The sequence below is a fragment of the Muscardinus avellanarius genome (genome assembly GCF_963383645.1).
Source record: "Muscardinus avellanarius genome assembly, chromosome: 3".
Lineage (NCBI taxonomy): Eukaryota > Metazoa > Chordata > Mammalia > Rodentia > Gliridae > Muscardinus > Muscardinus avellanarius.
The window spans coordinates 783142-809485 of record NC_137788.1 but is presented as its reverse complement, the minus strand read 5'-3'; the positions used below and the strand labels follow the sequence as shown (position 1 = coordinate 809485).

General features: G+C 47.9%; 1 protein-coding gene across 2 annotated transcripts in view; it reads left to right on the top strand.

Moving 5' to 3' along the window:
• GNB1 (G protein subunit beta 1) overlaps nucleotides 1-23018 on the top strand; it is a gene marked incomplete at its 3' end in the record, with an annotated part of 87205 nt that extends 64187 nt beyond the window's left edge. Inside the window, exons 5-11 of one of the 2 annotated variants that reach the window (XM_080690602.1) lie at nucleotides 1164-1270; nucleotides 7298-7361; nucleotides 10727-10889; nucleotides 16723-16789; nucleotides 19402-19603; nucleotides 20201-20417; nucleotides 22912-23018. In XM_080690602.1, the coding sequence (XP_080546728.1) occupies nucleotides 1164-1270; nucleotides 7298-7361; nucleotides 10727-10889; nucleotides 16723-16789; nucleotides 19402-19603; nucleotides 20201-20417; nucleotides 22912-23018 (927 nt within the window). Of the gene's footprint in view, nucleotides 1-1163; nucleotides 1271-7297; nucleotides 7362-10726; nucleotides 10890-16722; nucleotides 16790-19401; nucleotides 19604-20200; nucleotides 20418-22911 lie in introns of those variants that run through there. The other variant, XM_080690603.1, reaches the window with a different exon arrangement.
• Between the last annotated feature and the right edge of the window lie 3326 nt (nucleotides 23019-26344).

Here is a 26344-nt window from a genome sequence, read left to right as displayed (position 1 = left end):
AATGAGTTGGTGTCTTCTTATGGGCTGATGAAAATGTTTGGCCCACAGAGTGGTGATGTGCAAACAGCATTGTGAATGTACTAAATGCCACGTAATTGTTTGCTCTAATATGTTACTGTTAGGTTATGTGGGTTTTTCCTGGGAAACCTATAAGGAGATGAGGTCCAGTGGATCAGTGGGCACAAGCCAGTACCTCTGAGGGCTGCTGGAGAGCATGCTCATGATGTGGAAGCAGTGTTCTGGGGACCTAACAAGAATTCTGAGCCAGATTTGGTGGTACACACCTGAAATCCCAGTACTTGTGAGGTGGGACAGGAGAATCACAGGTTCAAGACCAGCCGGAGCAGCTTAGCAAGCCTCTCCGCAATCCAGCAGCACCGTTTCAATACAGAAAATAAACTAGGCTGTGAGTGTAGCTTGCACGTAGAATGCCCCTGGGTTTAATACCTAGTGCCCCAAAACAGCCCCCCAAGAAAAAGAATGATGAGGCAGAGCTAGGTTTGGTGGCTTATAATACCAGTACTTGGGAGGTCCAGATAGGATCACGGGTGGCAGGCCAACCGCAGCAGCTTAGTGAGACCCTGCTACAAATAAATAAATGGAGAAAGGGAGAGGGAAAGAAGGAGGGTAGGCGAGCAGGCTGGGCTGTACTCAGAGGCACAATGTCCCGGGGTTCAGTTCCCAGTACCACAAATTGCATTATGTGCGGTAGGTAGCTTAGAATGCCTTTATGAAAGCCGGGCTGGTGGGTAGGCTTGTGATCCCTGCGCTTGGGAGGCTGAGACAGGAGGATCACGCAGCTACCGAGTGAGGCTCTCAGCAACTTAGTGAGCCCTGTTTCAAAATAAAGTATAAAATAGGGCTGGGGGTATAGCCTGGAGGTAGAAAGCCCCTGGGTTCTACCCCCGAGTACCACCAAAAAAAAAAAAAAAAAAAAAAACAATCCCCAGTGATGAGAGAGACAAGAACTCAGGACAGAACCTACAGAGACCTTTGCTGTTGGTTGTCCACTGAGTAGGCACTACGCTGAGAGTGGAGTCAGTACCACAAAAAGAAAAAAGAGAGCAAGCCGGGATAGGTCCAGGTCACATGCGTGGACGTGGGCACTGGTGGAGAGCTGTTTCTTCTCCACTGTTAATCTGTAGTAACTTTTATTTTTTAAGATTACAAACAACATCGACCCAGTGGGAAGAATCCAGATGCGCACCAGGAGAACGCTGAGGGGGCACCTGGCCAAGATCTATGCCATGCACTGGGGCACGGATTCCAGGTATGCATAGGCACTGGCACAACAGTCAGTGGACTGTTCCGAATTTCTGTGTGAAAATACCAATTTGGAAATTGAGTCAGATGCCATTGTAGGTCAAGGGTATCATTCAAAGACATAAGTTCCCTGCAAAAATTCCAGTGACCTGGGGTCACATTCTTACCAGCTGTCTTACCTTACCCTCACTTTTTTTGTTTTCTGGATACGTCTCCTTCCAGCTCTGCAGTATGCTGCTCATGTGACCTCAGAGAAGTTGTCTCTTTTTGTACCCTGGTTTTTGTACTTCCTAGCCTGTTCCAGAGGGTTCCAGGCTCTGTCTGGGGACCCCAAAGCCGTTCCAGGCACTAGAGTGTGGAGTGTGCTGAGCTGTAGACAGTAGCTCACTGTCCCAAAACCCATGCGTGAGCTCAAGTTAGTTTCTCTTCAGCCGCTTGCCAGACACAGGGGAACGCTCACATTAGCAGCTTCCACCATTCACCTGCCTGCTTGGTCTGTCCACCTTTTACTCCTGGGCTTTTGCCTTTTCACTTTAAATTCTCCCCTTACTTGGTGGGTGGCCTGTAATCCCAGTACTTTGGGAGACCGAGACAGAGGGATCACAGCTTCAAGGACAGTCTCAGCAATTTAGCAAGACTCTCAACAATCCAGTGAGACCCTGTTTCAAAGAAAAAAAAACAGGGCTGGGTGTGTAGCCCAGTGGTAGAAATGCCCCTCGATTTGATCTGCTATCACAAGCAAAAGCAAAACAAAAATCCTTTCAGCTGGGCATGGTAATATGCCTGTAGTACCAGTACTTGAGAGGCTGGGACGGGAGGATCACAGGTTCGAAGACAACCTTGTGAAATGCTGTTTCAAAACAAAAAATAAGTCAGATATAGTGGAACACACTTGTAATCCCAGTTCTTGGGAGGCTAAGACAGGATGAGCACAGGTTTGAGACCAGCCTCTACAATTTACAAAGGCCCTGTTTCAAAATAAAAAATAAAATCAGAGCCAGGCATGGTGGTGCACACTTGTAATCTCAGTATATGGGAAGCTGAGACAGGAGGATCACGGGTTCAAGGACATCCTCAGCAAGTAGTGAGACTCTCATCAACCTACTGAAACTCTGTTTCACAATAAAAGTAGCCGGGCGTGGTGGCGTACACTTGTAATCCCAGCATTTGGGAGGCTGAGACTGGAGGATCGCGGTTTGTGGACAGCCTCAGCTACTTAATGAGGCCCTCCGCAACTTAGTGAGACCCTGTTTCAAAATAAAGAATAAAAAAATAGGGCAGGGGATTTAACCTGGAGGTCAAATGTCCCTGGGTTCCATTCCCAGACCTGCAAAAAAAAAAAAAAAAAGTAAAATAGGGCCGAGGACATATCTCAGCAGTAGAATAGCCTTGGGTTCAATCCCCAGTATTCTCACACACATACGTAGGTACATCAGTCAAGCAAGCATCAGGCCGGGGGTGTAACTTGGAGGTAGAATGCCCGAGTTCAGATCCTAGTAACAAATGCGCACACACATTGGTTGGGGTATAGTTTGGAGGTAGAATGCCCTTGGGTTCAGTCCACAGGAACCCCCCTCCAAAATCTACCTTTGCTCAGACTAATTTCTTTCTGCAGATATCTCCACCCAACCCCTGCCTTCCTGTCCCACTCCCCCTGTTCAAGCCTACTTTGAGCTCATTGCCTTAACCTGCCATCTTCACTGCAGTAAAATTTATCGAACTCTTCTCCTTTTCTTCCAGCGGTTGTTAGAAAGCCTGTCCGTTTTGTCTTTCCACCCAGATAGTTAAATAAAATGCTCATTGATTTGTGTGACTATAACATGTTCTACCGTGTTCTTTCAAACCTAACTTACAAGTTTTAAAATGAAGGGTTTTTGGTTTTTGGTTTTGGGGTTTTTTTGGAGTAGGAATCTCTCCCTCTCCCTCTTTTTGTATTCAGTTGTCAAAGCGGAATTTTCTGCTTGGCTTTCTCTTTACTTGTGAAATTGTCTTTTTTAGAGTGTAAACAGCTAGAGAACAAAAAGATTCTATCTTTAGTTTGTTCTATTCAGGGTCCTATACAATTGCATGTGCAGACAGCCTCTGGTGATCATGTTAATGATGGCAACAGTCAGAATAAAAAGGAACGGGAGGGCATTGCGGAACTGCTGCAGGGGGGGTTGGAGCTGGTGGGAGCGCGCTCTCCAGGGCGCGCTGCGCAGTGTGGGACGGTGGTGGGCAGTGATGCTGCGCAGTGTGGGACGGTGGTGGGCAGTGATGCTGCGCAGTGTGGGACGGTGGTGGGCAGTGATGCTGCGCAGTGTGGGACGGTGGTGGGCAGTGATGCTGCGCAGTGTGGGACGGTGGTGGGCAGTGATGCTGCGCAGTGTGGGACGGTGGTGGGCAGTGATGGTGCGTGTTCTCTCTTCAGGATTGCTGAGAGTAGGTTCTACTCGAGACCAGAGGAGCCTGTTGGGTGTTGTAGCAGTCGTGTGTTCTCTCGGTCTTCGTCTTCGTATTTCATACCACAAGGTTCTTTTTCAAATAGGGTTGGCTAGAGTACTTGCCTTTCTTGCACAAGGTCCTGGATTAGATCTGCAGTGCGGAAATTTTAAAAAACATAGATTCTTTTTTATGATTGAAGGCTATAGTTGACAATATAGGTACTTGTTGCAGTGACAACGGAGTTGATCTTTCAGGTGCGGGCGGGGTCCCAGTGAGTGGTTTGCTCGTGTGCATGTGTTGACATATAACATGTATATAACATGGATTAATGTTAAAATTTTTTCCTTTTTTAAAAGTCTGCTGGAGTCTATGCCTGGAAGTAAGAGTTTCCTCCCCTGAGTAAGAGGAAGGGTGTAAGATATTTGGGCTGTGGCCCCCCCTTCAGTTCTCTGCAGCCCTTTGGTCTGCTCTCGGCTCCTGCTTAGGTGTTGGGGAGCCCTCAGGGGCTCCATGAGCTGTCTTTGTTCCTCAGCAGTTACTTGACCTGGGTTTTTTTTGTTTTTTGTTTTTTGTTTTTGGTGGCACTGGGGGTAGAACCCAGAGGCTTTCTACCTCCCAGGCTGTACTCCCAGACCTTTTTTATATTTTATTTGGAAACGGTCTAAGTTGCTGAGAGCCTCACTAAGTAGCTGAGGCTGGCTTCGAATTGACCTGGGATTAGGAAATGCGTCTCCTCTCACCTTCTGGAGGATCAGCGAACAGCTTAGCAGTCCCTAACCCCTTGGTGAGTCAGCAATTATTAAGCTGTCTGAACAGAAGACCTCCCTGAAGGTGACCCCTGACCAGGAAGACTAGCCGCTACATGAAGGTGCCTCACGGGGCCCGTCAGAACGAACCTCAGGGGCTGTCTGTTGTCCTGGGGGATGATTGGCAGCACCTGGTATGTAACCATCTGCACCTGGATGGAAGAATTGCTTTAAGAATTCCATCAGTTCAGGCATGGTGACACAGGTGTAATCCTAGTGACCCAGGGTGCTGAGGCTGGCAGACTGAGGATTGTTCGAGGCTAGCCTGGGCAGCTTCTCGAGACCCTATCACAAAAGGAAAAGGAGAAGGCTGGGGATGTGCCTCAGCTGTATAGCACGCTTGGGTTCAGTCTCCAGAACCAGAAGAAAGGAAATGCATGTGAAGGCCGGCGTGTATGGCTTAGCATGCAGGATGTGCTCAGAGCCCACGTTTACTTTAGTTCTGTGATCAGTTTTGTAACAGTGCTGAGAGGAATCTTACTCCTTGCCAAATTCATCGACTCCTTTTTAAAGAAAGCTTGTGCATAGGGCATCAAAACATAGTTTCATTAAAATGCCAAAATGAGCCAGACATGGTGGTGCATGCCTGTAATCTCAGTACTTAGGAGGCTGAGACAGGATGATCACAGGTTTGAGGACAGGCTCAGCAACTTCAGGAGACCCTGTTTCAATACAAAAAGTAAAAAGGGCTGAAGGTGTAGCTTGGAAGTAGAACGCCCCAGGTTCAATCACCAGTACCACACATACACTTAAACACAAGAAGTCAAAGGTGTCAAATTTACTTGATCAAGCTTTACCCCAAGCTTTTGGTTACTTTCAAGGAGCCATATATGCTGTGGCTGACATGGTTAGAACCTAATGTGCTGGTTTTTTTGTTTTTTTTTCTTCTGGCAATATTGAGGATTGAACCCATGGGTGCTCTGCCACTGAGCTATATCCCTAGACCTCTCTGAGACAAAGTCTTGCTAAGGTGTGGAGGCTGTCCTCGAATTTGTGATCCTCTTGCCGTAGCTTCCAGAGTTACTGGGATTACAGGTGTGTACCACAGCACCCAGGAGAACCTATGTATTTTGATTAAAATTTTGAAGTTAAGCCAGGCACGGTGGCGCCATGCTTGTCATCCCAATATTTGGGAGGCTGAGCCAGGAACAGCACAGGTTTACAGCCAGCCTCAGCTACTTAGTGAGACTATTTCAAAATAAAGGATAAAAAATGGAGCCGGGCCGGGCGTGGTGGCGCACACTTGTAATCCCTGCACTTGGGAGGCTGAGACAGGAAGATCACGCAGGTTGGAAGCCAGCCTCAGCTACTTAGTGAGGCTCTCAGCAACTTAGTGAGACCCTGTTTCCAAATAAAATATAAAATGGGTCTGGGAATATAGCCCGGAAGTAGAAAGCCTCTGGGTTCCATCCCCAGTACCACGGTGGGGGTGGGGGGGTGGGGGAGGCTGAGTATGGTGACATACACTTGTAATCCCAGCATTTGGGAGGCTGAGACAGGAGGATTGTGGTTCGAGGACAGCCTCAGCTACTTAGTGAAGCCCTTTGCAACTCAGTGAGATCCTGTTTCAAGATAAAGAGAAAAAAATAGGGCTGAGTTGTAGCTCGGGGTAGAATGCCCCTGGGTTCCATCCCCAGTACCACAAAAATAAGTAAATAATAAAATATAAAATAAAATTTAAGAAATGGAGCTAGAGATGTAGCTTAGAGGTAGAATGTCCTTGGGTTCAATGGGAGGCTGAGACAGGAGGATCACACAGGTTCAAAGCCAGCCTCAGCTACTTAGTGAGGCTTTTCAGCAACTTAGTGAGACCCTGTTTCCAAATAAAATATAAAAAAGGTCTGGGAGTATAGCCCGGAGGTAGAAAGCCTCTGGGTTCCACCCCCAGTACCACCAAAAAAGAAAAAAAGAAAAAGAAAAAGAAAAATTCATGAATTCATGGATTCAGGAGAAGTGTTTTACCCCTCCTTGAAAACAGCACATTGTGTAGGACAGCTTCATGTCGGTAGGGTATTTGTGAGCAGCTCCGCTCCCAGCATCACTCAGTCAGCTTACTCTCCAGATAACAAGTTCCTTTCCCTGACAGCCATGCTTTGCTCTTGGATATGCTGCCTGAATTCTCCAAGTACAAGCGAGGAGCTTGTCAGCAAGGAGATCCCAGGCTTAGCACAGTGGCCCAAAGCAAGATGGTTGGCATGAACAACTCAGGACAGTCCCTTTCTCTTCTGCGGTGTTTGAAGCACGATTCTGCCCCATTACCCCTTTACCAGGCATGCAGTGTTGCGTACCTCCTTACATTTCAGGGCCTGCAGCCCAACTTTAGCTGCAGTAATCTGGGATGCTTCATAGGCTGTTTGAGTGGAAATGTTTGGACTTGGAATGTTTGAGAGCTTATTCCTTTATATCTAGACTTTCTCTGTGTTAGAAAGGAAAAGAAAATTGTACACTAAATATTTGGTCTCACCTTTGGCTCTTAAGAGAGCTGTAAGTCTACAGTTTGGTTTACAGTGGAAAGGAAGCCAGGCAGCAGCAGTGAGTTTTGAGAGGAGGCTTGTCTGTCTCCACCAGCAAGGGAAGAGGAGCCTGGTAGTCTGCAGGCGCCAAGCACTCTCCAGTCTGAACTGTTACCTGTGATGGTATTCTTGTTCATGCTTTCATGGCAGATTTTTTTTTTCATATTAGTAACTGTGCTTTGTCTCAAGCAAATACAGCATTGAAGCACATATTGGAAGAATTCCATCTGTTTCCTTTCTCGGGTTTCTGTAGCTGGTGGGATTGATGGTTTGCTTCTGTCTTTTCTCCAGGCTTCTCGTCAGTGCCTCTCAGGATGGAAAGCTCATCATCTGGGATAGCTACACCACAAACAAGGTAGGCTGCCCTAGACGCTTCCCTGGACCTCCATTCATCATGCCAGTTCACCTGACCGGGCTGGCAGGGGACCAGTGGTTACGTGTCTTGATATCAGTACTGGGCGGGTGGGAGCTGAGTGCTTCCTTGTGTTGCTAGGAGAGCAGCATTTCCCTCTTAGCTCAAGATGGAAGCTTCATTTTGTATTTATAGAATGCAGAAATAATCGCTTTTCATTAGTTAATCAGATTATACAAGAAATAATCTGAAAGACATTATACTTTTTTTATTTTGTGGTGCTGGAGATTGAACCCAGGGTCATTCTACCTCTGAGCTACACCCCCAGCATGATTTTTTTTATTCTTTTTTTTTTTTTTTTTTCCCTTGGGGTAGGGATACTGGGGATGAAACTCAGGGGCATTGCACCTTCAAGCTCCATTCCCCAGCCCTATTTTTAGTTCTTTATTTTGAAACAGGGACTCGCTGAATTGCAAAGGGCCGAAGTAGCTGAGATTGGCCAGGAACCATGATCCTCCTGTCTCAGTCTCCCAAAGGCTGGGATTACAAGTGTTTGTAGAACCCAGAGGCTTTCTACACTCCGAGACCTATTTTATATTTTATTTGGAAAAAGGGTCTCAACTAAGATGCTGAGAGCCTCACTAAGTAGCTGAGGCTGACTTCCAGCCTGTGCGATCCTCCTGTCTATGCCTCCCAAGCACTAGGATTCAAGTGTGCTCTGCCACGCCCAGCTATATGTTCTTTATTTTTGAAACAGGGCCTTACTGAGCTGCAAAGGGCCTCGCTAAGTAGCCGAGGCTGGTTGCGAACTCAGATTCTTCTGTCATAGCCTCCCAATTCCTGGGATTATAAATATATGCCACCACTCCTGGCTGGCATTATATTTTGAAGTATATCTTAAATTATTTAAAATTGAAAGCTGATTACAAGTTGAAGGCCAGTCTCAATATTATAGTGAGCCTCTCAACAAGCTAGCAAGACCCTGTTTCAAAACAAGAATAAAAGCTGGGTGTGGTGGTGCACTCGTGTAACCCAGCTCTTGGGAGGCAAAAACAGGAGGATCGTACAAGTTCAAAGCCAGCTTCAGCTACTTAGACCCTGTTTCTAATATAAAACTAGGTCTGGGAGTATAATCCAGAGGTAGAAAGCCCCTGGGTTCCATTCTCAGTTCCACACACACAAAAAAAGAAAAAACAAGAATAAAAAGAACTGGGTGTATATGCCCTTGAGGTCAATCCCCAGTACATAAATAAATAAATAAATAAATAAATAAATAAATAAATAAAGTATTGTGCTTGTGTATTTATTTTTATTTTGAATCAAGATCTCACTAGGTTAATAAGAGTGTCACTATTTCCTGAGGCTGTCCTGGAAACATGCGATCCTCCTGTCTTAGCTCCCCATGTGCTATGATTAAAAGTGTGTGCCGTCACACCTAGCTAAAGAAATAAAATTTAAAAGTCTTAAAATTCGGCCGGATGCTGGGTGTGTTGGCGCAAGCATGCTTGTAATCCCAGTATTTTGGAGACTTAGACAGGAGGATTGCAGGTTTATGGCCAGCCTTAGCTACATAGTGAGCCCCTCTACAACTTAGTGAGACCCTGTTTCAAAATAAAGAATAAAAAATAGGTCTGGAGATGTAGCTCAGAGATGGAATGCCCCTGGGTTCAATCCCCAGTACTGCAAAAAAATAAAAAAATAAAAAATAAACTAAACAAAACAAAACATGGTGGCGCATGCTTGGGAGGCTGAGACAGGAGGATAATGAGAGTTCACAGCCAGCCTCAGCTACTTGGTGACGTCCTTTGCAACTCAGTGAGACCCTGTTTCAAAATAAAGAATAAAAAATAGAGCTGATAGTATAGCTCAGGAAAGAAAGGAAGGAGGGAAGGGCGGGAAGGCAGGCAGGTGAGCGGGCTGGGAATGTAGCTCAGAGGTAGAATGCTCCAGGTTCAATGCACAGTACCACAAAATAAGGAAAAAGAAAAAATACCTATCTTGCTGGGCGTGGTGGTATGCCCTATACTCCCAGTACTTGAGAAGCTGAGACAGTAGGTTGGCAGGTTTGATGACAGCCTCAGCAAATATTGAGACTTTCAGCAACCTATCAACACCCCGTTTCAGAATAAAAATAAAATAGGGCTGGGGGTGTAGCTCAGAAGTATAATGCCCCTGGATTTCATCCCAAGTACCACTTTTTAAAAAAGGTAGTATTAACAGTCCAAACAGATAATTCAATCTATTTTAATTGATTATAATAATGTCCAGTTACTTCAGTAAAATGTTTTAATTTTTTAGAATTAATTCACAAAGCTGGGCGTGGTGGTGCATGTTTATAATCCCAGCATTTGGGAGGCTGAGACAGGAGGATTGCGGTTCAAGGACAGCCTCAGCCTCTTAGGCCCTTTGCAACTCAATGAGACCTTGTTTCAAAATAAAGAATAAAAAATAGGGCTAGGGGTATTGCTCAGAGGTAGAATGCCCCTGGGTTCCATCTCCAGTACTACAAATACATAAACTATATGTATATCAATCCACAAGCCAGATGTGGTGGCACATACTTGTAATCTTAGTATTTGGGAAGCTGAGAGGGAGAAGGATTGCAGATTCACAGCCTGCCTCCGCAACTTAGTGAGGCCTTGTTTCAAAATGAAAGAATAAACGAGGGCTAGAGTTATAGCTCAGAAGTAGTGTCCCTGGGTTCCCTCCCTAGTACAAATAATTCATAGCCTTTTTTTTGGGGGGGGGGGTACTGGGGTTCCTGGAACCCTTCTACCTCTGGGCTACAGTCCCAGACCCATTTTTACACTTTTTATTTGGAAACAGGGTCTCTTAAGCCAGCGCGTCTGGCTTTGAACTTGTGCTATCCTCCTGTCTCCGCCTCCCAAGCGCGGGGGTTATAAGCGTGCGCCAGCACGCCTGGCAATTCATAGCCATTTTAACAAGCTAGTGAAGAGTTTTCTTTTATAAAATAAAAAAAAAGTTCTTAATTAGGAGGCAGTACTACTATCACTGAAGTGCCTGCTTCACTGTAAGTCGTGATTTTAATAAACTCTACAGTGGGATTAGTGTTTTATTGTCTAGCACTGGGTTCCCAAGTATCTCTCTGGCTACACATAATAGTTTTGGGCCTTAATTTGCTGTCACTGTGTATGCAATGAAAGTAAAAAACGAGAAACATTGTGTCCATAGTTAATGCTCTCTTTGAGACAGGGTCTCGCAATGTTGCCCAGGATGGTCTCAAACTTCAAGCTGTCTCTCTGCCTCAGCCTCTGAGTAGCTGAACTGTACACGTGAGCTACCACCCTCAGCTAGCAGTTAATCTTCTTGCCCCTGAGGTGTTGTCTGTCTGTGTTCTTGACGTTTAGGTCCACGCCATCCCTCTGCGCTCCTCCTGGGTCATGACCTGTGCGTATGCCCCTTCTGGGAACTACGTGGCCTGTGGTGGCCTGGACAACATTTGCTCCATTTACAATCTGAAAACGCGCGAAGGGAATGTACGTGTGAGTCGTGAGCTGGCGGGACATACAGGTACACGTTCTCATCAGTAACGTTCACGTGACGCTTATGCCAGGTGTGTGACAGGATGCTCTTGATACTCTCCTGTTGTCAGTCGTTAGTGAGAGCAGTTCCAATACAAGAGGAACGGCCAGCACTTTTCTGAAAATGAAAACTAGGCCTGATACGCCTTTATCAATAAGAAACCTCTGGGTTGTTAGTATAACCTTGAAATTTTGCTTATCCCAACTGCTGCTGCTGTGTGTGTGTGTGTGTGTGTGTGTGTGTGTGTGTGTGTGTGTGTGTGTGTGTGTGTGTGTGAGAGAGAGTGAGAGAGAGACAGACAGACAGACAGACAGACAGACAGACAGACACTGGGAATTCAACCATCTGACATTCTGCCTAGGAGCAACACTGCCAGCCCTACTTTATTTTTTATTTTGAATCTGGGTCTTACTGAGTTGCTGAGGAACTCTCTATGTTGCTGTGCCCTTAAACTCATGATCCTCCTATCTCAGTCTCCCAGGTACTGGAAGTTAATGTGTGCACCACCATACCCAGCTTCATGTTCACTCGTGTGTGTGTGTGCGCACGCATCGTACTGGAGATTGAACGGAGGAAGATTCTACCTCTGACCTAAACCTCATCCCTATGTTTTATGTTTTTACTTTGTAACAGGGTCTCACTAGATTGATGAAAGTCTCACTGCTTGCTGAGGCTGCCCTTAAACCTGCAGCCCTGTCTCAGCCTCTCAAGTATTAGCATTGCAGCTGTGCTTCTGCACGCCTCGCTTCAGTGTTCACTCTTTTACTTTTTTTTTTTCTTTTACGTTACTGAGGATGGATACCAGGGCATTCTACCTCCAAGCTATGCCCCCAGCCCTATTTTTATTAGTCTGTCTTTATTTTTTGAAACAGGGTCTCACTGAATTGCGAAGAGCCTCACTAAGTAGCTGAGGCTGTTTGCGAACCGCGATCCTCCGGTTCCCACCTCCCGAATGCTGGGATTACAAGTGTGAACCACCGTGCCCGGCCAGTGTCCACTCTTCATAGCAGCCACCTTTCTTGTTTACATCATCATAACGTAAATCTTATTCAGACCGTACTCTGTCTTGAGCACCTTGCCACAGGAATTTCCTAAACACGGGTGTTGGCATGCACGTTCAGTGCACATGGCCTTTTCCACATGAGAACCGACCAGTGCTGTTGTGAAGGAGGCAGGAAAGCATCTGTAGCTGTTGAGCTTTCTGCATGTGGCCAGCTACAGGCCAGGGCACATGCGGTTTGGGATGATTTTGTTCACCTAGGACCTTATTCCTTCATAAAGAGAGGGATAGCATGTCTCAAAAAGAAGATCTGTCCAGCGGCATGTGGTGGCACATGCCCTGTGGATCACAAGTTGGAAGTCAGCCTGGACGACTTGGTGATACTCTGCATCAACCGAGAAAATAAATAAGACTGGTGATATAGTTCAGTGGTAGAATGCCCGTGTGTTCAATCCCCAGTACCGCTAAAAAAAAAAAAAAAGTCCTTTCATAGCCAGGTGTAGTGGTACATGCCTATAATCCCAGTGCTTGGGAGGTTGTGACAGGAAAATTACAGGTTTAAGGCCGGTCTCAGCAATTTAGAGAGACCCTGTTGTAAAATTAAAAAAATACTAGGGTTGTATCTTGGAGGTAAACCACAGCTGAGTTCAATCCCTAGTACCACTAAAAAAAGAAAGGTCTTGTTCCGATGTATTATTAGTAGCATACCACCACCAGGCCTTCTCCTTCATATATAACCAAAGAAGTGACATCATTCCTGCAATTGGGAACATTGCTGTTAGACCCACCAACAGTCTGACGGTAAAATTGGCCAGAATAGTGTCTGTATCCTTTGTCTTCTTACAGGTAGGCTACACCTCACTCACAGAACCTTTGTCCATGAAGTATACATTGGCTGGGTATGTAGCTCCAGGCTCAGCCTTCCAAATGCTGGGGTGACAGGCGTGCGCCACCATGCCCGGCTTGTTCTTATTTTACTTTCGTTGTAATAGGGATCGAGTCCATGGACATTCTACCTCTGAGGTATGTTCCGGCTCATTTTTATTTTTTGCTTTGAAGTAGGGTCTAAGTTGCTGAGAGGCTCATCATGTTGTTGAGACTGTCCTCAAACATTTGATCCTCCTGTCTTGGGCTCCCAGTCACTCAAAGTACCTGTGTGTACCACCATGTTCAGCCCTATTTTATTTTTTAATTTTAAAACAGATCTTGTTGAGTTTCTGAGGCTGACCTCAAATCCGAAGTCAGCCTATCCCAGCCTCCCAAGTACAAGGATTATAGGCATGTTCTACTGTGCCTGGCCAGGTGGATTTTTTTTCTTTTTAAGTACTGGGGATGGAACCCAGGGGCATTGTACCTCCGAGCTATACCCCCCAGCTCTATTTTTTAGGCCTTTTTAAATTTTTTGAAACAAGGTCTCACTGAGTTGCGAATTGTCTCGCTAAGTAGCTAAGGCTATCAATCCTCTAGTCTCCACCTCCCAAATGCTGGCTTTACAAGTCACTGCCGGGCAGTTACCCTGGTGCCACTGTCTCTGCAGCTTCACCCTGCCCCAGTGCTTTCCCCTCGCAGCCCTTGGCTTACCCAGACCTTCTTTCTCACTTGCCAGCCTAGCCACAGAGAAAGGTTCCCTTCTTGGGGGCAGCCACCTGGACTTAGCAGAGCCTTGTGTGGGCCAGAGTGGGTCTGATGCCCATCTGCACCGCCACTCAGATGCTGGCGAGCGTGCAGAGCTGTAGGTGGCACGGCCAAGCAGCCCCCAGCTCTGGCTGGGCTCAGGTTGCCTTACCTTCTCCTCCGACTCCATCTTTTGCTCAGCCTTTATGTCATTGCAGCTTCCTTCCTCCTTGTCAAAGGACGTTCTTGGGCATTTTCTCCTGTCTTGATCTTCACTCCTGTCTCGCATCCTTTTCATGACTTCTTGCTGCAAGTGCCCTCCCCTCTTCACTCTGGTGTCCAGCACCCGCGTTCCCCAGGGCTGTGGCCTGCTAGCTTTTCCTGTAGTTCCATATTGATAGGTCTTTCTCTCCCAAAGATACACTCTCTCCGATTTCGTCTTTGACAGCTGCTCCTTTCCATCCCCCCTGCGTAATGGACAGCACTGAGTGCCCTGCGGTGGGCCTGTCGGGCACCCTGGGTCCTTCTCCAGGGGAACTTTACCTCCCCTCCAACCCCAGCCCCTTGGAAAAGAAGTTTGAGGGTTTTTTTTTTAAACCTACTTAGAACTCTAGTGTTATCCCTAGGAAATTGAAGAGTTTTTCAAGGAGTATGCCAATTTGTCTTCTGTTGTTGGACATTTCAGCAGTTTTTAGTTTTTTGCTTTTTACTATAGACCTTGCACTGGTAGAGAAATGGATTCTTGAGCTGTGACAGGGTGCCTGGGATGTTACCTCAGGAGCTTAGGTAGGTACGCTTGCAGCCGCTTTACATTGTTTTGTTTTTTTTCTTTTCTTTTTTTTCTTTTTTCTTTGCAGGTCTGGGGATGGAACCCAGAGGCATTTGACCTCCGAGCCACATCCCCCCTGCCCTATTTTTTTTTTTTTTTATTCTTTATTTTGAAGCAGGTTCTCACTGAGTTGCAAAGGGCCTCACAAAGTAGCTGAGGCTGTCCGTGAGCCACGATCCTCCAGTCTCAGCCTCCCGAATGCTGGGATTACAAGCGTGCGCCACCATGCCCAGTTTACTGCGCCCAATTTTACTCTACTGTTTCTTCCTGTTCCCCTCCTTGGCCCTTCCTTGGGCCATGAGTTCCTTTTGGTCTGGCTCTGTGACTTCTAGCTTCCACTCCTCCCTTGAGGCCTCTGCTGGCCCCATTTCTCATGAGCCCTTCACCCTCCTCCTTCCCGACACACACACTCCTCACGTGCTCTCTAAGCGACTCGTTCCCATTCCACTGGCGTTGAGCCCCCGCAGAGCGGGAGAACCCCTTGTGCAGGTCGAGCCCTGCCTGTCCAGAGCCGCTCGGTGCCCACGGAGCCTCCACAGGCAGCGTATTTGCTCACCCACAAACCCGATCCAGAGTTACAAAGCGCAGCCACACTAGTCCCTGGACCAGTTTTGTTGAGTGAGTGAGTGAGTGAGTGAGTGAGCGAATGAAGAAAAAGAGGGAGCGAACCTTTGCCTTTAGTTTGTCGACAGAAAAGCAGGTGAGAGACTCAAGTGCACAATGATGAATCCCTGGAGTCCTGAGGCAGGAGGATTACAGGTACCGAGCAGGACTCGATCTCACAAGGGAAATAGAGCTGGGTGTGGTGGGCACGCGTAACCCCAGCATCTGAGAGGCTGAGACAGGAGGATCGCTGTTGGGGACAGCCTCAGCTACGGAGTGAGGCTCTTTGCAACTCAGTGAGACTCTGTTTCAAATAAAAAATAAGAATGTAGGGCAGGGGGTATCGCTTAAATATCGAATGCCCCTGGGTTCCATTTCCAGTACCGCAAGAAAGAAAAAGAAAAATAGCTGAGCGTGGTGGTGCACGGTTGTAATCCCAAGTAATTGGGAGGCTGAGACAGGAGGATTGCGGGTTCGAAGTCAGCCTCAACAGTGAGGCTCTCAGCCTCACTAATAAATAAATAAATAATAAAAACAAATAAATAATAGAAGCCAGGTGTAGTGGTACACACTGGTCATCTCAGTAGTACTTAAGAGACTGAGATGGGAAAACTACATGTTCAAGGCCAACTTCAGCAATTTATCAAGACCTTATTTAAAACTAAAAAGGGCTGGGGTACGTAGCTCATAGCTAGAACACTTTTAGGTTGAATCCCCAATACCAAAAAATAAATAAAATTTAAGAGAAGCTGGGGAGGCCTGGGCATCGTGGTGCATGATTATAATCCCAGCATTTGGGAGACGAATACCAGAGGATCGCGATTCAAGGACAGCCTCAGCTACTTAGTGAGGCCCCTTGCAACTCAGTGAGACCCTGTTTCAAAATTAAAGAATAAAAATTAGAGCTGGGGGTGTCATTTAGAGGTAGAATGCCCCTGGGTTCCATCCTCAGTACTACAAAAAAAAAAAAAAAAAGCTGGGGAGCCAGGTGTGGCACCACATGCTTGTAATCTCAGCATTGGGAGGCTGCAACAGGAAGAGGAAGAGCACAGTTCGAGGACAGCATCAACTACTTAGGCCATGTTTCAAAAATAAATTTAAAAAGCAGAGGTTGGGATGTAACTCGGAGGAAGAATACTTTTGGGTTCATCCATAGTACCAAAAAAAAAAGTTGGGGATGAGCCAGGCATGGTAGAGCACGCTGGTAATCCCAGCAATTGGATGGCTAAGACAAAAGGATCACAGTTCGCGGGCAGTCTCAACTACTTAGACCCCTTGCAACTCAGTGAAACCCTGTGTCAAAATAAAGAATAAAAAACAGGGCTGGGGGTCTAGCTTGGATGTAGAGTGCTCCTGGGTTTCACCCTAGTCCCACACACACAAAAAAAGGCAACTAGGATGTAGCTCACTAGTAGAACTACCATGGATTCTATTTCCAGTACTAAAACAAAAGGAAAAAAAACACGAAAAACTGTTGTGGTGTTTCGCGGGTCGGTTTGCTCTTCTGCTGTTGGCAGAGCATGAGTCACTCCCATGGCTCTGATGTTGCTCCTGATTGGCCAAAGCCGAGCCCTCGCTCACAGCACCCTGCACCGCTTTGTCTCTGCTTTGCTGTGCACAGAGGCAGTGGAAGCCAGCTGTCAGCATGTTTGCCCTACCCTAGACATAGACCTGTGAGGTGTATTCATATAGCTAACATATTCTTTTATATTTGCAAGACTATAAGCTTACAGCTTGCTAGATTTGGGTCATCATTTGTGTCTGTTCTTTGCCAGGTTACTTGTCCTGCTGCCGATTCCTGGATGACAATCAGATCGTCACCAGCTCGGGAGACACCACGTGGTAAGTACCTGAACTGGCTCAGTTATGGTGGTGTGATCCCAGCAACTCCGGATAATCAGGAGTTAGAGGAAGCCGTGTGTGGTGGTGCACGCTTGTTATCCCAAGCACTGGGGAGATTGAGGCAGGAGGATCACGGTTTGCGGGGGCCTTTTGCAGCTCAGCGAGACCCTGTTTCAAAATAAAGAAAAAATAGGGCTGGGGTATAGCTTGGAGGTAGAATGCCCCTGGGTACCATCCCTAGTACCGCCAAAAAAAAAAAAAAAAAAAAAAAAGAAAGGACAGCCTAGGCAACTTAGGGATGTGTTGTCTCCAAAAAAAAAGAGAGACTGGGAATACAGCTTAGTGGTAGTGTGTTCCTGAGTTCATTCTTCAGTACTGCAAAGAGAAATAAAAGGACCTCACCAGGCCTAGCAGCATGGCGTAAGACCTACTCTTCAATCCATGCTGGTACATCTAGACATGTACGAATGATTCTTGGCATTAATTAGGCCATTCTTAATTAGAAGTGGCCTTCAAATTTAAAACCCACAGTAACAATGAGTGAATTAATTGTATTCTTTCTGGGTTTTCAACTAAAATTCAGCTAATTCAGACTACAATTGTGCATGAAGTACCTGCTTTTCTTTATTTTCCTCCATGTATTTTATACCCAGTATGGTGAGGTTTTGTAGCCTACTGGGGGGCGTTGGGCTTCAGCACCCTCCACACCCCTTAGCCATCTCATTTTGAACATCAGAACAGCTTGGAAGCTATAGGTGTTGCCGGATACAGTGGCATACACCTGTAATTCCAGACTGAGACAAGAGGATTGCTGAGTCCAGCCTCAGCGACTTAGCAAGACCCTGTTTCAAAAATAACAAGGCCAGGCATGGAAGCATTCAGGAGGCAGAAACCAGATGATTGTGGTTCGTGGACAGCCTCAGCTACGTAGTGAGGCCCTTTGCAACTCAGACCGTTTAAAAAAAAAGCCTGGTGTGGTGGCGCATGCTTATAACGCCAGCATTTGGGAGGCTGAGACAGGAGGATCACAGTTCACAGAGAGCCTCAACTTCTACCTAGTGAGGCCCTTTGCAACTCAGTTTGACCCTGTTTCAAAATAAAGAATAAAAAATAGGGCTGGGGTTGTAGTTTGGAAGTAGACTGCTCCTGGTTTCCACCCCTAGTACCACCAAAAAAAAAAAAAAAAAGACTAAAAAAGTAAAAATTAAAAAAGAATAAATAACAAGCCAGGCATGGTGGTGCAAGCTTGTAATCCCAGCATTTGGGAGGCTGAGACGAGGATCACGGTTTGCGGACAGCCTCAGCTACTAAGTGAAGCTCTCTGCAACTTAGTCCCTGTTTCAAAAAAGTAAAGAATAAAAAATAGGGCTGGGTGTGTAGCTTGCAGGTAGAATGCTCCTGGGTTTCACCCCCAGTACCGCTAAAAATTAATAACAAATGGAGGTGTAGCTCAAAGGTAAAATGCCCCTGGATTCAACCTCCAGTACAAAACAAAACCAGGTAGCAGTCAGGTGTGTGTTCGTGCATGCCTGTGATAAAGAAGCAGGATTACAGTGTGAGTGAACTAGTTCATTCACACTGTAATATCTGGTTATTTCACTCACACTGTAATATCTGGTTATTTCATTCACACTGTAATATCTGGTTATTTCACTGTAATATCTGGTTATTTCATTCGTACATGAATGAAATAACCAGATATTTTATGAGAGTTATTTGAGACTCAAACTGTCCTTGGAGTTCCGATCTTAGGAGATAACGAATGGTGGGTGGCCAGGAGGCACCATGGCTGGCACCCAGCCGCATGTTGGCACCGCCTGCATCTGATGAGGTGGTGGGGTCACTGAGGCAGAGGGCCCTCACCTGTCTTCTCAGCGGCAGTTTGTAGTGTCCTGGTTTTATGACTTTCATAGTTATAAAAGATTCACAGTGTAGACTGTCAGTGCTGCATACACTCTGTTCATTATTAGCTAGTGTCTTGCAGCTCTCTTATGTGTCCAGTTTCTGGAGACTTCTGTGCTCCCTGCACCCCACAGGCTGGGTGCAAGGAGACTCCTGTGCAGGGTGGTGAAACTGTTTGACAGTAGTGCGTTGCTGCCAGGCCAGGCTCTCCTGTGAGACCAATGGGCCGGGTGGCTTCATCAGTGCCTTTCTCTGTGGCCAAGCCAGAAGCAGCACCCAGCTGTGGGCTTCAGAGTCAGCCCTGACTGCAGGAGTACCTAGAATACCATGTATAGCCACCAAGACCATCACTCTCTAGCCTGTCTCTAGGAAGGGGCAGCAGGGCCACAGAGTTGTCCTGAGCCATTTGTTCACCTGGCACTGTGCTCGATGCCTGGGCAGGTGGGGGAAGGCACAGATGGGCACTGCAGGTGGTGCAGGTCCTCTTCTCCTTTGGGACATTACCCTGGGCTTCCTGCTGCCCTCCACAAACCTGGTCATGAGCCCAAGTGTGCACCCCAACCCCTGGCCCTTGGAAAGGGCCATCCTTGGCTACAAGTTGCCCTAAACAGCACAGAGGCTTTCTGTGTCCTGAATGGCTGGGAGGGTGGTGTATCAGGTGGCTGGTGGTCTGAGGTATGAGGTTGACTTGTCACTTGTCCCTGCTCCAGTGCCCTGTGGGACATCGAGACTGGCCAGCAGACGACCACGTTTACCGGACACACTGGAGACGTCATGAGCCTGTCTCTAGCTCCAGACACCAGACTCTTTGTCTCTGGTGCTTGTGATGCCTCAGCTAAGCTCTGGGATGTCCGAGAAGGGATGTGCAGGCAGACCTTTACAGGCCACGAGTCTGACATCAACGCCATCTGTGTGAGTTTAAACTGTTTTCTGGTCTATACCGCTTGTCTTTGCAAACACAACCAAATTCACAGACGGAAATATAGAAAACTCCCCATGGAAAACTTGGCTGGTATCTGAGCTGATTTTGGAAGCCACTGACTCTGTGCAGGCATTGGTGTTGCGGCTATCGTATGCCAGGCCTGGCCCATCCTTAGGCATGATGTTGTTTAGATGCTGGAGCTTACTATTGCGTCCTCTTCCAGGGAGGAACATGACGCGCCTAAGGAACCTGCCCTCCTCTCTGACACACTTACCTTGAGGCAGTGTCTCAGCCACTGTTTGGGAGAGACATGTTGATTGGCTGGGCGCTTACAGCTGCAGAGAAGGCAGCCTTGGGCGATGGCTGCATTGCCACTGTTCCAGTGGACCACGGCTAAGCTGGGGTTGGCAGCCACAGGTCTTTCTGCACGGTGCCTGTTTCCCTAACGCCCCGCAGGGCCGGCCTGTCTTACCAAGGACCAGCCTTGCTTTGCTGTTCTGGCTCTAAGCAGCAGCACTGAGCACACACATGCCCATTATTTCTTTTTGCACATGTATGTGCTCTCTTGATTCGTTTTCTCTTTCCAGTTCTTTCCAAATGGCAACGCGTTTGCCACCGGCTCGGATGACGCCACCTGCAGGCTGTTTGACCTCCGTGCAGACCAGGAGCTCATGACCTACTCCCATGACAACATCATTTGCGGGATCACCTCCGTCTCCTTCTCCAAGAGCGGGCGCCTCCTCCTCGCCGGGTACGACGACTTCAACTGCAACGTCTGGGACGCACTCAAAGCCGACAGAGCAGGTAGGTGACACGGAGCTCAGGCGGTAGTGTGTAGGCCTGTGGCAGCTAGGCCGGGCACACGGCACAGGAAGTAACAGTGGCAAGGAATGTCCAGGTTCTGGCCTGCCAGGGGGCCTCACCTTCAGGGGACGCCAGGAGGACTTCCCCTTGAGAACGCTGGAGGTGGCAGCAGGCGGGAGAGCGCCAAGCTCAGTCTTCCCCTCCCCAGGTGCAACAGAGCAGAGCAGCTGATGCGCAGCTGGCAGGTGTGTCCTGGCGATGCTTCATTCAGCCAGTCTGATACCGAGGCCAGCTGTGGCACACGCCCGTAATCCCAATGCTTGGGAGATCGAGACAAGAGGAGCACGTTTTTTTTGGCAGAGCCTCAGCAGCTTAGTGATGCTTTATTTGAAAATAGTAAATTTTTTAAAAGAGCTGGGATTACACGTGTCTGCGCCCCCCCACACACACACGCACACACACGCACACACACACGCCTGGCTCTTGAGTGTCCAGTAGACGTGGTATTGTTGAGGGCATTAAGACATAAGCAGTATGGCAAAACAACCACAACATGAGCTGGAGCCGAGAGCCACTGGTGCCGGCTGAGCCCTCTGCGGAGCCTGCGCCCACGTCTGCGCGCTCGGTGCGCTTGCTGCTCCGCCAGGAAGGGCTCTGCTGTGGCCACCTGCAGAGAGCCATAGCAAGGCTCGGCCTGGCGCCACACTCCCCCTTCCGCCCTCCCAAACATAGTTGACATTCTTCACGTTCAAGCGCTCACATCTCTTTTTTTTTTAATTGTGATCCTAAAGATTAAACCCAGAGACATTCTACCTACGAGCTACATCCCAGCCCTATTTTTTATTTATTTTCTTTTACTTTGTTTTTTTTTTGGCAGATCTGGAGATGGAGCCCGGGGGCATTAGACCTCTGAGCTAACACCCCCTGCCCTATTTTTTATTCTTTATTTTGAAACCAGGCTTTACTGAGCTGCAGACGGCCTCACTAAGTAGCTGAGGCTGTCTGCAAACCATGATCCTCCGGTCTCAGCCTCTCCCAAATGCTGGGATTACAGGTGTGCGCCACCACAACCAGCTTTATTCTTTATATTGAAACAAGGTCTAAGTAGCTGAGGCTGGCCACAAACCTGCGATCCTCCTATCTCAGCCTCCAAAGTACTGGGATTACAAGCTTGTGTCACCACCCCTGGCTTCACATTTCTCTGTTACTAAGAAAATTCTCAGTTTTTGTCTTAGTTTGTGTTTTTCTTTATCTTTATCTTTTTTTTTTTTTATGGTACAGGAATTAAACCTACAGGTATACTGCTTCTGAGCTACACCTCCAGCTATTTATTTATTTATTTATTTATTTATTTATTTATTTATTTATTTTTCAGTACTGGGGATGGAGCTCAGGGAGATTCTACTTCCCAGCGATACCCCCAGCCCTATTTTTTATTCTTTACTTTGAAACAGGGTCTCACTGAGTTCCAAAGGGCCTCACAGAGTAGTTGAGGCTGTCCATGAACCATGATCCTCCTTTATAATGCTGGGATTACAAGTGTGTGCCACCATGCCTGGCTCATTTTTTTTTATTTAGGAACAGGGTCTTCTTAAGTTGCTTTCGCTGGTTGTCAACCTGCAATCCTCCTGTCTCACCCTCCCAAGTACAGATGTACACCACTGCGCCTGGCATTATTATTTTTGCAACAGGGTCTTGCTAAGTTTACCCAGGCAGGGCTCAAACCTGTAATCGTTCTGTTTAAACCTTCAAAGGACTGGGATTACAGGAGTGTGCCACTCTGGGAGGTGCCAGCAGAAGGCCTGCTTAGTGAGGGGCTGCCGTGTGACAGCCCATGGTCTCAGTTGATGAGGCGCTAGGTGCCCTTTTGTGCTGGCCTCTTTTGAGATGGGGCTGTGAGCTCTCTTGGGTGTTTGCTTTCTGTGACTGTGGTCTGAGTGCATGGCCCTGGTGGAGTGATGCTCCCTCCCATCCTCCTGAGCATGTGTGCTTCCCTCTGAGTACAGTGTTGTCTGTAGCTAAAGGCACGCTGGTTTCTACTCCCCTTCAGCGAAGTTTGCCACATGCTCCGGCTTAATTGCCTTTTTTCTTGGTGGTACCGGGGATGGAACCCAGGGGCTTTCTACCTCCGGGCTATACTCTCAGTCCTATTTTATATTTTATTTGGAAACAGGATCTCACCAAGTTGCTGAGAGCCTCGCTAAGTAGCTGAGGCTGGCTTCGAACCTGCGCGATCCTCCTGTCTCAGCCTCCCAAGTGCAGGGATTACAAGCGTGCGCCGCCATGCCCGACCTCTCTGGTTTAATTTCCACTGAGACAAAACTTCCTCTCTTCCTGCTGTCCCGTCCTTGCTACCTGAGGAGGTGCTGGGCTTCACTGTGGGGCAGGCTGGGTCTTGTCCCATCAGAGACCCGCTGTCCAGCCCTTGTTACAGCATCACAGATGGGTGAAATGTGTCTGTGGTTTAGAGTGACTGCACCGTTTTTGCCCCCAGGTGTCTTGGCCGGACATGACAACCGCGTCAGCTGCCTGGGGGTAACTGATGATGGCATGGCTGTGGCAACAGGGTCCTGGGATAGCTTCCTCAAGATCTGGAACTAACACCAGTAGGTAATGGAGCAGCCCCAAAGCCCTTCCCTCAGCAGAGCTGTACGTATTTCTCCTAAGACCTGCAGTCTTGATGCGTGGCTTTTCGATAAGGTGGCGTGGCACTGAGGGAGCGGGGGAAGGGGCGGTGCTGGTGGCAGGTCCAGTGTGCCGGGCCGTTGGTAACAGTCTGTTCCCGCAGCAGGTGGACGCCACGGTGACTGGAGACCATTCCACCCTTGAAGCGCTACAGTGATAGCATATCCTATCCAACCGTACTAACGTGGGCACCCCACCTCCCTCAGAACTTCAAAAGGGCAAGATCTTTTCCTTCACTTATTGCCGAAGCCAAGAGCACAATCTATTAAGAGAAGGAGCTCTGTGCTGTAAACAAATTGTTCATTCCTCCGGGGCCATTGTCTTTGTTTTCTTTTTTGTCTTGGGTGAGTTTTAAAAGGAAATCCTACAATAAAGATGTTAAACTGAAGGCACACCTGAGTGTGATTGTGGGACAGACACGCCTTTTCACTAGTTTATTTGACTTTTAAACCAGTGGTCCTTTTTTGTGGCATTCATGCAAAACCAGTTGAGGACTTTGTTTATCTTGTAATCGTTTCTAAATTTCAAGTCATGTTTGTGGCAGGATTTTGGAAGCATTCACCTTTCCTTTTTAAATAAGCTCCTGTGTGTTCAGAAGTCAGACAGAAGCGTTCCGAGGGCAGGCCTCTGACCAGGCGGCACCGTCCAGCCCTGGCTCTTTACTTTTGTCTTGTGTCACCTGACCGTTGCACTCAGAAGTGGCGTGTGGACGAGCTGAGAAGCAGGTCGCTGAGCTTGTGCTGTGACCGTCGCCATGTGTGGTCAGAGTCCTGCCCCTTTGCCGAGCCGCAGACTCAGATCTGGCGCCTCCCTCCTGGCCTGTCCTCCCCACCCGCAGCTCAGTCCCCGCTGCCCTGGGTTTCCTGTGAAGTTGGAGGGAAGTTTAGTGTCATCTAACGTTACCCCCCCCCCCGCCCCACCATCAGGAACCTGTTCTCAAGAGAAATGCCTGTCCTGTGCTCGGATAGTCAGTCGGTTATTTGTGTATGAAACAATGTACAAATCCATGTTTTGAAAATAATGATCTCAGACTTTCTAAGTTAAATTTTAAAAATTTTGATTGTTTGCCATATTGGGTGGGTTTACTCTTAGAATCGCATGCTGTAGAAATGCTCAAAAGTGCATATAGGACTCAGTCCTTAGATGTTCTTTTTCTTTTAAGAAATAACCTCTTAAAGTTGTAACCGTGGCGGCTCTGTCCACTTCCTGTTGCTACTCTGCACACATATCAGAAGCAACACGCGCTCTACACACTTGAGTAGCGGGATAAGTCACTGTTTTCTTCTTTAAAAAAATCTAGTCCTGTTGCAAACGGTTGCTGTTGGATTCTGGGGTGGGGGGAGGGAGGAGGATGGAGAGCCTGCCCTGCCTCTTTGCCACTTCCTCACGGCCTGCCTCTGGAGCAGCCTCTGGCACTGGAGGTAGACCTTTTTTCACCATGCAGCTCCTCCTGGTTTTCATTCCGAGTCCAGTGTGGAGCAGCAGCGTTTGGACGGCAGTGTCCTGTGGACCCCCACCTCCCATGCCCCCGTGCCCACATAGCGGCAGAAGTGGCTTCGCCAACCTGTTTTCTGCAACATCCTGTACAAACTGTGCTGTGACTGTGCGGTAGGCCTGGATCTGGCAAAGAGAATCCAACCAAGCCCCTTTCTCTTCCATCAGATAACTCTGTAGAGCTCTCTGCACCCTTTTCCCTTCTCACCTTTTGTATTTAATTTTAAAGTCAGTGTACTGCAAGGAGGCTGGATGCAAGATAGATACTATATTAAACTGTACTGTTATTTAAGATGTAATAAAGCAGTTTGACATGAGGGACTTTGGTGTGGTGCTTCTTTGCCAGTCGACTTCAATATACCTGACAGGTGGGCTCCTGTCTTTGACCACTCCTGCTGCCACAAGGCCTGGCTGGCGGGCCCCATGTCACAGGGAACCATGTGAGAGCTTTGGACCCTCAGACCTTCCAGGGAAGCTGCCCGCCACCAGCCCGCAAGCAGTGAGGTCCACCCGCCATCACCAGGCCCTTGAGGGAGGCCGTCTTTCTCCTGGGCCAGCACAAGCTGGCTTGCTCTTCCTGTTTCCCTAAGATGTCTGAGGACTTGTTTTCCTTTTGAGAGAACGATGCTTTTTTTTTTTTTTTTTTTTTTTGTGGGTCTGAGGGTGGAACCCAGGGGCATTTGACCTCCGAGCTACACCCCCTGCCCTATTTTTTATTCTTTATTTTGAAACTGGGTCTCACTGAGTTACGGAGGGCCTCACTAAGTAGCTGAGGCTGTCCCCGAACCGCGATCCTCTGGTCTCAGCCTCCCGAATGCTGACGATGCTTTCTTAGTCTGAGTAAATGAGCTGCACTTGGTAAGAAGGAACGAGCACCTGATTCAGGAGCGTGGAAACGGGCCCGCTCTTCTTTAATCTTAAGTGATTTTTTAGGTTATAATTTTGTTAATTCTTTTATGTGTGGTACTGGGGGTGGAACCAGGGGTATTCTACCTCCTAGCTACAACCCCCAACCCGAGAGAGAGAGAGAGAGAGAGAGAGAGAGAGAGAGAGAGAGAGAGAGAGAGAGAGAGGGAGAGGGTGTGTGTGTGTGTGTGTGTGTGTGTGTGTGTGTGTGTTAGTTACTGGGGGTGGAACCCAGAGGCTTTTCTACCTCCGGGCTATACTCCCAGACCTATTTTTATACTTTATTTGGAAACAGGGTCTCACTGAGTTGCAAAGGGCCTAAGGAGTAGCTGAGGCTGGCTGTGACCTGTGATCCTCCTGTCTCAGCCTCCCAAATGCTGGGATTACAAGCGTCCCACCACGCCTGGCTTTCAAAGCAGCTTTTTGGATATTTGGCTGGGGCATCCTGGCGTTGTTTCAGGCTGCAGAGGTGGAGTGGTTGGTGGCTGAGCCCGGGTTTGCCTGGCATTCTCCTCCCTTGCTCTTCACCCTGCTACAGTCACACCGCCCCGTGGAGAGTCCAGAGCAGCCAAGGTCCTTCCTGGGCCAGAGGGCCAGGTCCCCAGGAGCGGCTGGCCACGTGCCTTTACTCCTTTTGGGAATTGCCATGTTCCGTGTGGTCGCAGGCTGACCTAATTGGCAATAGGGCCTTGTCCTGTCCCCTTGCTGGTGCCTTCCGCTTACTCTAGAGCCAGAAGCAGGTGGCCCCTCAGCCAACATCAAAGCCCACTGCTCACTTTCCCAGCAAACTTGCTGAAAACAGGTGCCCACATATGGAGCACAGCCCTGGCCGGGGCTGTGTA